Here is a 14,039-nt window from a genome sequence, read left to right on the forward strand (position 1 = left end):
GTCACAAATTATTCAAAAGATTATTTCAGCGGCACACCTTCATGATCATTATAGTCTATATGGCAGTAAAACAAGAATAGAGTTTAAAAGGGGAGTGATTTGTAAAATATCCATAAAGAAAAAGAAAATCTGTTTACAGTTCTGTTTTATATGGGTGTTGAGAGATGTATCCATAGATCTCTTAATGTTGCTCTCAAAGTGCACCAGATTGATGCTTTTAACTTCAATATTTAAAAAAAAATCTTCCCGGGGGAGCATCCCCCCGGATCCCCCTAGAGGAGGTGAGGTCCGCCCCCCACTCATAAAAAATAGCACTTTACCCCTGCCTATATGCCGTGAGCTGATTATCGAGCCTTCATTGCAACAGTCGCGGGTGTACTGTGTGTGGAGAGTGTTGCAGTAGAAAATTCCACTGGAGCGCCACTGTGGGCTAAGCCCCGAATGTTTTCAGGTCCAGGCGACGCCCCTGGACCCGACAGTAAAGAATAAATATATTTATAAATATAACTAGCTAGTTCCAGAGTAGATAAACTAGCCAAGTGTGTTAGGTCTAACTTTTAGTGTATTTTGCTCGGCTCAACGATCCGTCACAGCGGCGGAGCTGTGATAATTCAGAGCTGCGTGTTCTCAGTCAGCAGCAGCTGCTCAGGGGCCTCATTTATAACGCCGTGCGTAGGAATCACGTTGGATTGTTGCTTACGTAGTAGACATCCAAAAAATAGGTACAGAAATGTTACGATATTTTCCGATTCACCAAATATTGCGCACCGGCGAGGAAAGTTCGTACAGCACTTCCTACGCCAGTTTCCCTTTATAAATCACAACCGACTCGAAATGCGGTGCAGCTTTTGTGGGCTTCACGTAACACCCATATTTGCCTATAAATAGTCAAAGAAACGCCCATTCATTCATTTTGACTGACTGCATGAAGAAGATAGCAGGGAATGAGACAGAACAGCTAAAAAAGACATCTCACACCGTGTCAGATTTGGGTTATTTTGGGGAGGTGGAGATAAATCACATTGTTTGGTGGATGCAGTTTGAACCAGAGTAGCAGCATGGAGGTCGGATCGTCAACAAAATAAATAAATAAATGGCCCGAAAAAGGTTAATGACAAAAACAATACACATAGCCTTCCTCAGGCAGTGTGTTTGTACCGGGGACACCCCCTTGATGAGAAACTGTAAGAAGTGAACGGGGAATCCCCCCGGTGTGGAGTCATGACGACTGGATCTGAATTATGTTTTTGTATTTGGTGGTTTGTGTTCCAGCTGTCGATCAGCTGTGCACAGCGTCTCCACTGAAACCACTCCACTGCAGCCACTCCACTCAACCCCACCGCAGCAACCCTATATCCACCACTTAAAGGGAATACAACTAATGTGTTGTGTTATATTAGCTGTACAATTGACCACATATGGTGTTCTTAGCTTCCATACCTCCCAGACCCGGCGTCATGAGCGGGCCCCATGGGGCCGGGCCCGCCCATCCAGGATTTGGGCCCGCTGTTTTAATCAGGGCTGAATACAACATTTTAATTGTTTTATTATTATGTTCAGTGGCGGCGGCAGGGTATACTTGGGTAGGCTACAGCCATACCAATAAATGGCTTAGCCCCACCATGAAAAATGATTTTAAAGTAAGCTAAATAAAGTCCGCCAACTCGCGCGGAGTAAATTGCACAGACAGCAGTTAGTAAGATTGATTTCAGCAGTCACTTGTCTGGAAATACCGAAGACTAGAAACGGTTTGAAAACTTTTGTCACGTAGTGATCATCTTCTCAATAGAACATCTTTGATAATGTCTTCTGGCCAATCAGAATCAAGATAACGACGTGGTGTTGTTGCAGGAAGTTCCGACGGAGAATATTTTTGCTGTAGTACATCTCTATATACATCGATACAACATTACGTGTTGATAGAAATCAACACGTAATTAAATAAGACCCCACGGTTTGATGATTGATGTGTGGGCTGTCTTTCATTTTGACACACAGAACAATGGGGGCGATCCACCCTTATCCACAATGTAAAGTAATTCACAGCCTCTTCCCTCTTCTCTCTGTGAGGAGCAGCAGGTTCAGCTTTCAGAACAAAGTAACAAAAAACTGAAATGGCATTCATTTTTTTAAATATGTTGTGTAGTAATAGATTTATTTATTTTTCTTCTCAAGAGAGGACCAGAATGTGTATTTTATGTTAGTATTTCAAAAAATCTCCTGGGGGAGAATCTCCCCAGACCCCCCTGCAGGGGTTGGGATTTCAGCATGTCAGCTCTTTCACAATTCAGTTTTCCCGGGAAATGTAAGTTTCGGGGTGGGCCCGCCCTGGTACATCAAATGCCCGCCCAGAGATGTATGTCTGCCGCCGGGTCTGATACCTCCTTTGTTTTATGAGCGACTTATCAAGTCTTGGCAAACGGCATAAAACACGATTAAACGTGATAGTATATAAAATCATGCTCGTATCTACAACCTATAGAAATGCAAAACGGCGTCAGTTTAGATGTAATTCTGTCCTTCTGCTTACCGCATCATTTATGAGAAAACATTTCATAACATTAACACAACATATTCGAGGTGGTTTTCAATAACATATCCGTATTTATTTATTTCTCCAAGTTATGTTTTTGTGTGCACTGAGGAGTCGCAAACAGGCGTTTTTTAATCATTTTAAGATTGGCTTTAATCAATGTTTGAAAATGAATTCTTCATATATGATAAATGAGAGGTAACATTTTATTTATGGTATTATTTCCACATATTTATCTCCATTCTTCCTTCTGCCAACGGTGTCGCAGTTTCTCGTCTCTCCCGTTTTTGTGCTTAGTGCGCATGGGTTAGAGTTTGCGTGGAGGACCGCACATTTCCCCGTCAAGTTAGTATTTTATAAATCGCAAACATTGCGTAGAAACTGGCGTACGCCATCTTTTGAGCGTATATCCCTTTATAAATGAGGCCCCTGATCTCTGATCTCTCTCGAGCGTCCGGTTATACTTCACTCGCGTCTATGTCCAAATCTATCAGATCTAGCTAGTTCTAGTTAATGATATGACTGCCTGCTTTTCCAAAAGGACCTAAACAATAAGCGTTGCTTGACAACGGCGTGTGGCCGCAAAGTATAGCGCAAAATTATGCATATGTTTATATGAGGGGTCAAAATCCCATGCTCATAAAATGCTCATATGTTTCTCTTCATTCCCCACGCCCCAAAATAAATCAATAAATAAATATACCAATTTTAGGAAAAGTAACGAAGTTTGAGCAGTGTGGTTTTTATATTAACAGTTACACATATTTCAAAACGCGAAGTGTAATAACTGCAGTTTGCCTCCCTGTCAGAATGACAAAGATCCTCAGTGAAGCTCAAGCCCATGTTTCTCACTACATTGTAAGTACAACTTATTAAAAAGATCAGTTCAATGCAACTAATGTCGTCTTAGTGTTATTGCATGATGATAAAATTGGTTTGTCATGAATTTAGTGATGGATTGTAAACATTTGAAATGTAGCATTTAAGTGTTTCTCATGTTGTTGTTTTAATAAATCAGACACCGATGGTGCAGCGCTGTACTGTACCTCTTTATATAGGCATTTTTTCCTTAACAAATTGTTTTTGCGCTGATCAGGGGGTACTTGGCTGAATTTTTTTTTCAAAGGGGGTACATTATTGAAAAAAGTTTGAGAACCACTGGTCTAATGTGTGTGTGTGTGTGTGTGTGTGTGTGTGTGTGTGTGTGTGTGTGTGTGTGTGTGTGTGTGTGTGTGTGTGTGTGTGTGTGTGTGTGTGTGTGTGTGTGTGTGTGTGTGTGTGTGTGTGTGTGTGTGTGTGTGTGTGTGTGTGTGTGTGTGTGTGTGTGTGTGTGTGTGTGTGTGTGTGTGTGTGTGTGTGTGTGTGTGTACCTGTATGAGGCCAGAGAGGAAGGTGACTTGTAAAGCCACGTTCACTTTGGCCGCTTCAACATTAGCCTGACTGTCTCCGTTGTTGTTGCTAACCGACTCCACGTTGGCTGTCACAGACCCGATCATGATGGCCAGGACGGTAAAAGTACCTGCAGCACATAAACACACACACTTTGTAAACAACTCCTTTACTCGCTTTTCAGTAGAGTTTAAGGTTCAAAATGGTTGTTTATCACATGGATATATACTATGAATATAACTTTATATTTATACTTGCCTTTTTTACTTTATATCAGTTTTTTTCTTTAGTTTATAGACATATTTTGTATTAATGTTACATACGTTTCAGGTAGGGCTCATGAACAAAGCACTCATGGAAGACTGAACCAGGCAGTAAGAACGCCTTTTCAGAAAGATTAATGTAGACATTCACCGATGGAGAGGTGCCGAAGATGAAGTAGATGATCAGAGGATAGAGAGAGGTGTAGAGACCAAACGCAGGAGGAACTCCCACCACCATGGCGTTGGCCATACCTGGGAGAGAAGAGGAGAGGTGGAGATGTGTCCTATAAAAACAGTAAGCTTTACAGATATTCATTCATTGGCGCTTACAGGAGCTTACAGCGCTGAATCTGTATTAACATTTTTACCACTTAACAACTTGGTCAAACATTCCTGCCCACTGCAATACAAAATCACTTCGAGAACTCATAGCTCCATAGTTTCTCTTTTGTTAACTTGACTTATAACTTCACACTGGACATTTATAATTCATTTATTATGCCATTCTTGCACACTAAATGTAAATAATATCCTACTTTTATATTGTGTTGGCTGTAATTTAGCCCTAATATTGTTGTATCTGTCATAGTTAACAGATTGTTTTCTTCAACAAAAACATTTCACAATTTGGGATTAATAAATGATATCTTATCTTATCTTGTTGGGCTAGATTTAGATTAAATACTATGGGTGATGACCAACTCAATACGAAAAATAATCAATCAAGGGAGCTTAAAAGCCATTTGCTTGTCTGAGTGGTGGCTATACATGTGTTGATGAGACTTTCTCTTCATATCAAAAAAATAAAGTAGGTTACAACAAGCTCATAACACATGGCAGCTAGAGTCGTATACTCTCAATTTCCACCCTTCCATCCTGCAGGTATAGCTGAAGTAGTGTGAAACTGTTGTGTTATGCAGCTTGTTGTCATTTAAAACATGTTAAGACTCTTTACGTGATTATCCTCTGCTGCAGCATCCCCACACTGACTCCAGACACCAGGTCTCCAAGGGCATTTTCGCTGATGGAGTAATCAGGCAGCCATGACAGGATAGGAAAGAAGCCCAGCAGGATGCTCTTCACCCTGGGACCGGAACACCTGAGGAACACACACACAGTTTATGGCTTTAGAGTTTGAGATAAAGAGCCTGGCACAAACTGAGGCCAAACAAATAATCCCAGGTATCAACATTGTGCTAAAAGCACAATGTTGATACGTGGGATTATTTGTCCCTCTCCAAAACTGACAGGGACTTGTTTTTTACTCGCTGCCCAAGGACATCCAGCTGTGCTTCGTCCAGGGCAACAGCGAGATAAGGCTGCCTGTTGTGAGGAAGGCCATTTTGCTCCATCTGAAATGTCAAAGATTACCGGCAGTGCAGTCAAAGTTCACTTTGTTCATGTTTGCTTAATATATCTTGTGTTCTTTCTTTTTTTATCAGTGTAAAATGAGTGTATTTGGTAAATGACAAAGATCAAGACGAGTAGTATTAACTGTAAAGATAACAAAATGAGACCAAAGCATTGAGAGAGAGAGCGGCTGACCTTATCCGTATCACCAAAAAGCCGCATGGGTACAAAGAGTTCACGTGCAACAGTGTGCATGTACACACACACAAACGGACAGTTTATGGCCTCATCATCTGTGATAAAAAGCCTGGCACAGGGCGAACATTGACGCATAAAAGGCCAAAAACTAAACCTCGCATTTTACTTACCAACCTTGTGCCTTCACCCTTTTAAAAAATGCCAGGGACTGTCAAGAACATCCAGCTGAGCTACGCCCAGGGCAACAGCGCGATAAGGCTGCCTGTAGTGTAGTGAGGAAGGCCATTTCACTCAAAGCTGTCCATCTGAAATCAATGTCAAAGATCTGACAGAACAGTCAAAGTTCACTTTGTTCTTGTGTGTGTTCAATGGGTGTCAAGCTCTTTTTGTATAAATAACTGTCAAATGTGTGTATATTAAGTTGGATGACAAAGTTACAATTAGTATTAGGAACTAGGTAACCCAAACAAATGGAAGCATTGAGAGAGAGAGCGACGGACGTACACACACACTTTCAGTTGGGGAAGGTTGAGAACAGCCTTGAACTCTGCACGTTACAGAGAGTTTACAGCCCCTTTCTCCTCCCCTTCACTCCCCATTCAGTACGTCTGAATGCCTCTATCACAGCTCAGCTTTCAGAGACTCTGAATGCGTGTGTGTGAGAGAAAGCAAGACAGGAGTAAAGATTGCCTTTTTTCCCCACCGTTAGACATTTCTTGGCGAGTAAAGATGTTTGAGGCTAAACTCGCAAAAAGGTGTCAACCCTGCAATTTGTAAATCATGTACTTGAAATGCTGCCCCCAATTTGTTAGAAGCATGTGGCCAGACATGAAACATTGCTCCTTTAAAAAAAGATTTAAAGGCTTAATTCAGAATTAAACAAAAGTACAATTCTCAACTCAAAACAACATATTAACAGAATATTCGAGAGAACATAGCCAAGCAGTTTATTTTATTCACAGTAAACAAAGCATATAGCTATCTACAGTAAATCACTCTAAATTGGAAATGGTGTACTGATGTTTAATATGTAGCAATACAAAAATACTACATTTGAGAAAAGTAACATTTGTGTCCAATTAATTGAAAAAGAAAACTGTCCAGGCAGTGCTTCAGTAGTGTATCTGTTTCAGAAGCAGCATGAGGTTTCTGATGCGTTCGGCACGGCAGCGAGGCGACTGGTGGAGCGGCAGCTCGAAGAAAGAGAAGGTGAAGCTCCGAGAGAAACTGAGGTTGGTGACGGGACGCAGGGGCGCGAGACGGGGGGGGCGAGGCAAACGCCGCTGGGGTAACAACCTCCGCCTCGCACGCAACCCTCTGACCCCTCCACCTGCAGGGGGAGAGGAACAGTCATGTTGAAATCAAATAGGTCACAAAACATTGAAAAAGATCAGGGCGCTTATTCAACCCATTCAGGTGTTTTCAGCACCCGGTGGTCTCAGGACTCAGTACTGAAGAGTATGTGTCATGAACAACTTCTTCACTCTCCTATGTATAACTTACTTTAAATGAATTTTAGTGACTTCACATAGCAGACCCCATACTGCAGAGTTTGTCTTGTGTTAGCGGGAAAAGCACAGGTGTAAATGATAGCCTTAAAGGTCCCCTATTATACTATTTTCAGGCGTATATTATAGGTGTCAGATATATAAAAAACATGTCTAAGTGTTTTGCTCAAAATACTAAACAGATCATCCATTCTAGCCATGCCTCATATCCCTTTATTTCAGCCCTGTCACGGCCCGTCTACACTACAGCGTCGACAGCGTCGAAAGCTCCAAGCTGCTCCAAGCTGCCCATTCACTTTCAATGGGGTGACGTCACGTAGCCGCGCTTTTTCGCCGAACTGAATTGTGGGTAGCAGAGCAAGGCGTCTCAGGCGTCCCAGGCGACCAGAAGTTGAACATTGTTCAACTTCTGGTCGCCTGGACGCCGGAGTAGCCAGCGCCAGCCAATCAAATCCCGTTTCCCAAAATCTGACAGCTGAAGCGCTAGCCAATCAAACGGCGTCTAAGCTGGGAGAGATATCCCGCCGTTCATTTCTATATTTCAAAAAAAGTCGGAGGAGAAACTAACTATCGCCGTAGCGAATCACCCGGTTTTGTATGACCAGACCCTCTTCACCTACCGGGATACAAACCGGAGGAACCAGGCATGGAGGGAGGTGGCAGAGACAGTGGGGGAAACTGGTAGGTTTTCGCCTGTTTGGGGAGTTTATATATATATATTGCTCGCATAAAATCCCCGGGGGTTTTTGCTTTGTATGTCGGGGGCGGGAGATTCATGTGATTGGTTGTTGGCCGTGTTGCTTGAATAAAATCCCCAAGCTCCAGACATGCCCAGCTCCAAGCTATTTTTGGAGCTGTAGTGTGGACGCTCCGTTAGAGAAGTGCTGACTCTGGGTCCGAAGCTTTAAAAAAAAAAGGAGAGGGAGCTTATGCCTGCTCATGCGGGAGAATTCTATCGGCCGTGATTAAACGCCATATCATGTTCAAAACCACATCAAGGATTATTTCTGAAACAGTATGGAGCTCAAAGGCTTTCTCTCTGTGTGGGTCTGCATTGCCGATATGACGTCATATCGGACGCAAATCTTGATCAGCTCCGTTGTACCCCCGTTTTTAGAGATTTGGGTACGGAGGAAAAGAGAGAGGGTTTTATTTTCTGACACTTTGTGAGTTCCCTTACACACCGGGGAGGGGACACATATTTTTTAATATATAAAAGATTTTTATACATTTTGCATGATAGGGGACATCTATTTTTGTCTGTTTCATTGTGTTGCACTGTTGGAGGGGCCCGTGACCTAAGATTTTCATCGTCATAACTACACTGTAGCTATGTACGCATGACCAATAAAAGCCTTGAACCTTGAACTTGAGGCAACTGCAACATGGATGCTTTGTCGAATAGACTAACAATTTAGCAAGCTAGCCAACAGGTAATGTAATGCAGGAAATAAAAAGGCATAATAACAGAGAAATAGTTGAGGCTGTTTAAAATTAACAAATAAAAACGTTTGATGACTAAAATTACAATAACGATTACTTACTATCTACAAAAAATGAAGATCCATGGTCTCTGACATTTATGAAAACATCAGCAAACACATCACATCTTGTGTATTTCTGAGCTTTAAGATATTTTCCATTTGGGTGTTTGAGAAGACCAGAAGACGGCAATGTTAACACAGGTGTGAACACAGTGAAAAATACTTTTTAAGGGCAGCAATAGTTACAGGGTCAGTGAGAGGATTTATTGGGATAGCAGATGAAAAAGGAGACCTCGTTAATGTTGTTTGTTACACATGTGATTATTCTGCTATGACTGGTCGAATCAGTCTGACTGAGAACACCTGTGTGATTACGGCATATATCATACATTTGGCACAGTGGACATCTCAACTTGTCATAGTAGGAAAAGCACCGGTGTTACTAATAAAACTAATAATGTCTCTGTTCATTTTTGTTTTCTGTTCAAGTTTCACAGTTAGCCATTAATGTGGTACAATGAGCCAACATGCTCGACATTAGGACCTAAAGCAGCTTGAGGGAATTTGGCCACCATTTATTTCATTGTGTACACATGTGTCTTTCCTACCCTTATACTGCATGTCCAAAATGTCCTCAGTGTTTGTACATTTCCCCGCTGTGGGACAAATAAACAAGTTGGATTTTGAAATGTAGCTAAATGTGTAAGCTAATGCTTATGTTATTATAGGTTCTAGTAGTCAGGGAAAGTCCACATTGTGTTGTCATAGTGGGCTTGCCTTCTGACATTTTAGCATTATTAATGAAAGCTAACATTTATAACACTACTGTATCTAGCTATGTTACCAAGTTGTACGCAGTTAGTTAGCTATAGCTAAGAGTTAGCTAGTTTAGTGGGAATGCTGTTAACAGCATTCCAACTAACTGTTATTCTACGGACGAAAAGTTTATTATTCCGCCGGTATTTTGGCCCTCTTCTCCTCCCGCATTGAACATCGCAGAAACTCCGTTCAAACATCTGTAAGGGCCTAGCCAGCATGTTGTTTTTGTTATTGTTCCTGTTTTCATTGTGGTTTCTCTCATTTCAGTCTCAGCTTTCCTGCCCTTGATTGAACTCCACCTGCTTCCCATCCCTAATTAGCCTCACCTGTGCCCCATTATCATCTCTCCCTCTGCCTACTTAGTCTGCATCCACATTCCCTTCAGTGCCAGTTTGTCTTAGTTCTTCCTAGCGTTCCAGCAGTATTTTTCATAGTATCTGATTCCACGTGTACCTGACCCAGCTTCGTGTCCTGACCCGGTCCCTGTCTACTCCTCGTCTGTTTTGTTAGCCTTATTGACTGATCTCCCGTGTACCGAACCTTGGCTATAAAGACCTTTTTTTTGCATCCTAAGCCGTATAGTCGTGCTATTGAGTCCTCCACTTGTGTTCATTCAGTCGTTACAGTACGAACTGGCCAGAACCATGGACTCAGCCGACTCTGAGATTTTGCGGACCGCTATTCGACCCCAGGGGGCTCGTCTTAACCTGCAAGATGAACAACTTACCGCTGTCTGCCAGGGAGTAAGAGAATTGTCAGAGCGTCATGAGGGTTTCCAGTCCTCCATCGGCAGCCAGGTTTGCCAGCTGGCAAATCAGATCCAGCAGCTGGTGGCACATCTCGATCCACTACGCTCTGCTACTCCGCTCCCTGCGTCGGATCCGGCTGCTCTAATTGACTCCGGAGCAGATGAGTTTCATTGATTGGAGATTAGCCAAGAGACTTGGACTTAATTTTGTTCCCCTGTTGAGGCCTCTTGTAGCTAAGGCTCTGGATGGACGTTTATTGTGCCGAGTCACCCACCGTACTCGGTCCCTTCAACTAATCATCGCTAACGGCCACACTGAATCCCTGAGTTTTCATCTTTTTAACTCCCCTTCACACCCTCTTATTTTGGGCTACCCATGGCTGGTAAAACACAATCCCCACATGGACTGGTCCACCGGGAGAGTTTTGGGTTGGCATAAGGATTGTTTGGCCACATGTTTCCCTTCTGCTCCTGCTCCAGAGAGACCTCTGCCCTCCACCCATGTGACTGTTGCCCTGACTACTGCTGTCTCTACCCCTCTCCAAGCTGCAGCAGACTCTGATTTTCCGGATCTTAGCAGGGTGCCCGCCTGTTACCGGGACCTGAAAGAGGTTTTCAATAAGACTCGTGCTTCCACCCTACCTCCCCATCGACCCTATGACTGCTCCATTGACTTGTTCCCTGGGACCTCTCCCTCTAAGGGACATCTCTACTCTCTGTCTGGCCCCGAAAGGGAAACAATGAAGAGATACATTGACTCCTCCATTGCTGCCGGGATAATTCGGCCTTCCTCCTCTCCGGCTGGAGCAGGCTTCTTCTTCGTCGACAAGAAGGATAAGACTCTTCGTCCATGTGTCGACTACAGAGGGCTAAATGACATCACCATAAAGAACAGGTACCCCCTTCCTCTTATCTCTTCAGCATTTGAACTATTACAGGATGCAAAGATCTTTACTAAACTTGATCTTCGAAATGCTTATCATTTGGTAAAGATAAGAGAGGGGGATGAATGGAAGACTGCTTTCAACACCCCTTGTGGCCATTATGAATACCTCGTAATGCCATTTGGGTTAACCAATGCTCCAGCTGTTTTCCAGGCTCTGATTAATGATGTTCTCCGTGACATGCTCAACCAGTTTGTTTTTGTCTACCTCAACGACATTCTCATCTTTTCTCCGGATGAGACGACCCACATTTAACATGTCCGCCAGGTGTTGCAGCGTCTCTTGGATAATCTACTCTTTGTGAAGGCAGAGAAGTGCGAGTTCCACGTCTCCACCGTCTATTTCCTGGGATTCGTCATTTCGGAGAACAGCATTCAGATTAAGGATGCTCCGATCGATCGCTCACCGATCGAGATCGGCCAATACTCACTCTCTACCGATGGATCGGTGCTCTCTAAATCGCGAGAGCCGATCGCATGATGTAAAATACATGACACTTTTCTCTGTGTGCGGCAAAACAAGCTCGCCAAAATGGCTTCACCGGTCTGGCATTATTTTAAGGTGTCCGAAAAAGACAGTAAAATAGCGGAATGCAACGTGCGTGAAGCAGAATCCTGCAGCTCCACCCGCCGGACCGGTAAGCGGAACGAAACACACAAGAGTTAGACCTAACACACTTAGCTATTTTATCTACCTCTGGAACAAGCTAAACTAGTTATTATAAATATATTTATTCTTCACTGTCGGGTCATTCATTTCTGGATCAGTGAGCTGCATGAGATACTGACAGGCTGTCAGGAGAGAGAGCATGTTGTTTTTGTTATTGTTCCTGTTTTCATTGTGGTTTCTCTCATTTCAGTCTCAGCTATCCTGCCCTTGATTGAACTCCACCTGCTTCCCATCCCTAATTAGCCTCACCTGTGCCCCATTATCATCTCTCCCTCTGCCTACTTAGTCTGCATCCACATTCCCTTCAGTGCCAGTTTGTCTTAGTTCTTCCTAGCGTTCCAGCAGTATTTTTCATAGTATTTGATTCCACGTGTACCTGACCCAGCTTCGTGTCCTGACCCGGTCCCTGTCTACTCCTCGTCTGTTTTGTTAGCCTTATTGACTGATCTCCCGTGTACCGAACCTTGGCTATAAAGACCTTTTGTTTGCATCCTAAGCCTCTGTCTCTGAGTTGTGCTATTGAGTCCTCCACTTGTGTTCATTCAGTCGTTACAACATCAAAACGTTCAGCTCTGTCGGGAAACGATGGCTATTACTTTTCTCATTCATAACTTTCATAATTCCAGAGATACATCCCATTTTTAACCATTGAAGTCAATGGAGAAATTCTTCAACTTCAACAAATCTTCATGCGACTTCAACTGCTAACTGTTCATTCATACTTTCACTCAGAAACCTCATTCTAACTTTAGATGTTACACATCTTTCTGACATTATTCGTGTAAAACAACTTTTAAATCTGATTCTTACTTTTAGAGATATTAAACATTGTTCAGACCTTGTTTTAGAGTTTTTCTTCAGATTTTAACATTAACTAGAGTGCGTGATGTCATAGCTAGAGGGTAGAAATCTTGAAATTTGCCTTCATATATTTTTTAAAAACTGCCATAATTCCCAAACCCTACATTTCTGAGACATACTTTTTCATGACAAACGTAGGAAAACATCTCGTAGCTTGAAAAATGACAAATAATTAAGCAAAAATAATTAAACAAAATGCCTCTTGAGGGCATGAAGTGACAAAAACGTTCAACATTCCTCCATTAAACCCCATTGTAATTTCAGGCAGATATTTCCTCACGGTAGCAGCCGCACACAGCCACATTATTAACCCGAAACTACACAAAAATTACACTTCAGATACTCAACTTCCTTGACATGCTTCACGTTTTGAAATTTCACAGATATCTGTTACGGTTCTTCCACAAAACGTTCACATGTAAGAGGTTTATCTCTCATTCAGAACAATGGAAACCTGTGATCTCTGCACACCTTAGCTCAAATATAAACACCTGTGTCATGGAACACGATGATGTCATCACTCCCACTGACATGCACAGAGCAGCAGACTTCAGATAGCAGTGTGCTAACAGTCCGACATCTACGGGACAGTTTTGAGATTTCTTCAAATACCATTGTTGTCATGGCAACACAATGCTCGCCATGAAACACGGCTCTCTCATAACTTCAGTGAAACTGCTCCAAACGCCCCAAAACTTCACAGGTTTGGGAACGATGCAGCCATCAACGCATCTAAGCGTTGATGGCTGCAGCTGTTGCCATGGCGACAGACCACTCGCCATGAAACACGATGTGGCTGTAAGTCCAATCGACACGGTCCAATCGTCCCACAATCTTCACTTGTATATCACCGGTCCATGCCTCAACTGCTCTACGCCAAATCTGAGATCTCACCATATGCCGTTTCCATGGAAACGCATCCCTCGCCATAAAACATGATGTCGCTATAACTCCTATGAAAATGATCAAAAACTGCTCAAACTTCACATGTGTGCTAGCAGTCCAGCCGTGAACACATTTCTTCAAATGCCGTTGCCATGGCAACACAATGCTCGCCATAAAACATGGCTTTCTCATAACTTCAGTGAAACTGCTCAAAACGCCCCAAAACTTCACAGGTTTGGTAACGATGCAGCCATCATCATCATCATCATCATCATCATCATCATCATCATCATCATCATCATCATCATCATCATCATCATCATCATCATCATCACAAAAACATACAACACTCAAATATAAATTAAAAAAGGCAGTTATACCAATGTTT

At 42.7% G+C, this 14,039-nt stretch overlaps 1 protein-coding gene across 1 annotated transcript in view; it reads right to left on the reverse strand.

Annotated features, from left to right (window-relative positions):
- The window catches only part of LOC117448903 (solute carrier family 26 member 6-like), a 35,799-nt gene extending 30,523 nt beyond the window's left edge, over positions 1–5,276 (reverse strand). The window contains exons 1-3 of the mRNA XM_071203584.1: positions 5,141–5,276; positions 4,329–4,437; positions 3,904–4,054 (exon numbers count right to left, since the gene is read on the reverse strand). Of these exons, the coding sequence (XP_071059685.1) occupies positions 3,904–4,054; positions 4,329–4,435 (258 nt within the window). The 5' untranslated portion in view covers positions 4,436–4,437; positions 5,141–5,276. The remainder of the gene's footprint in view (positions 1–3,903; positions 4,055–4,328; positions 4,438–5,140) is intronic.
- Positions 5,277–14,039: the final 8,763 nt, after the last annotated feature.

Source organism: Pseudochaenichthys georgianus, chromosome 7, assembly GCF_902827115.2.
Source record: "Pseudochaenichthys georgianus chromosome 7, fPseGeo1.2, whole genome shotgun sequence".
Classification (NCBI taxonomy): Eukaryota; Metazoa; Chordata; class Actinopteri; order Perciformes; family Channichthyidae; genus Pseudochaenichthys; species Pseudochaenichthys georgianus.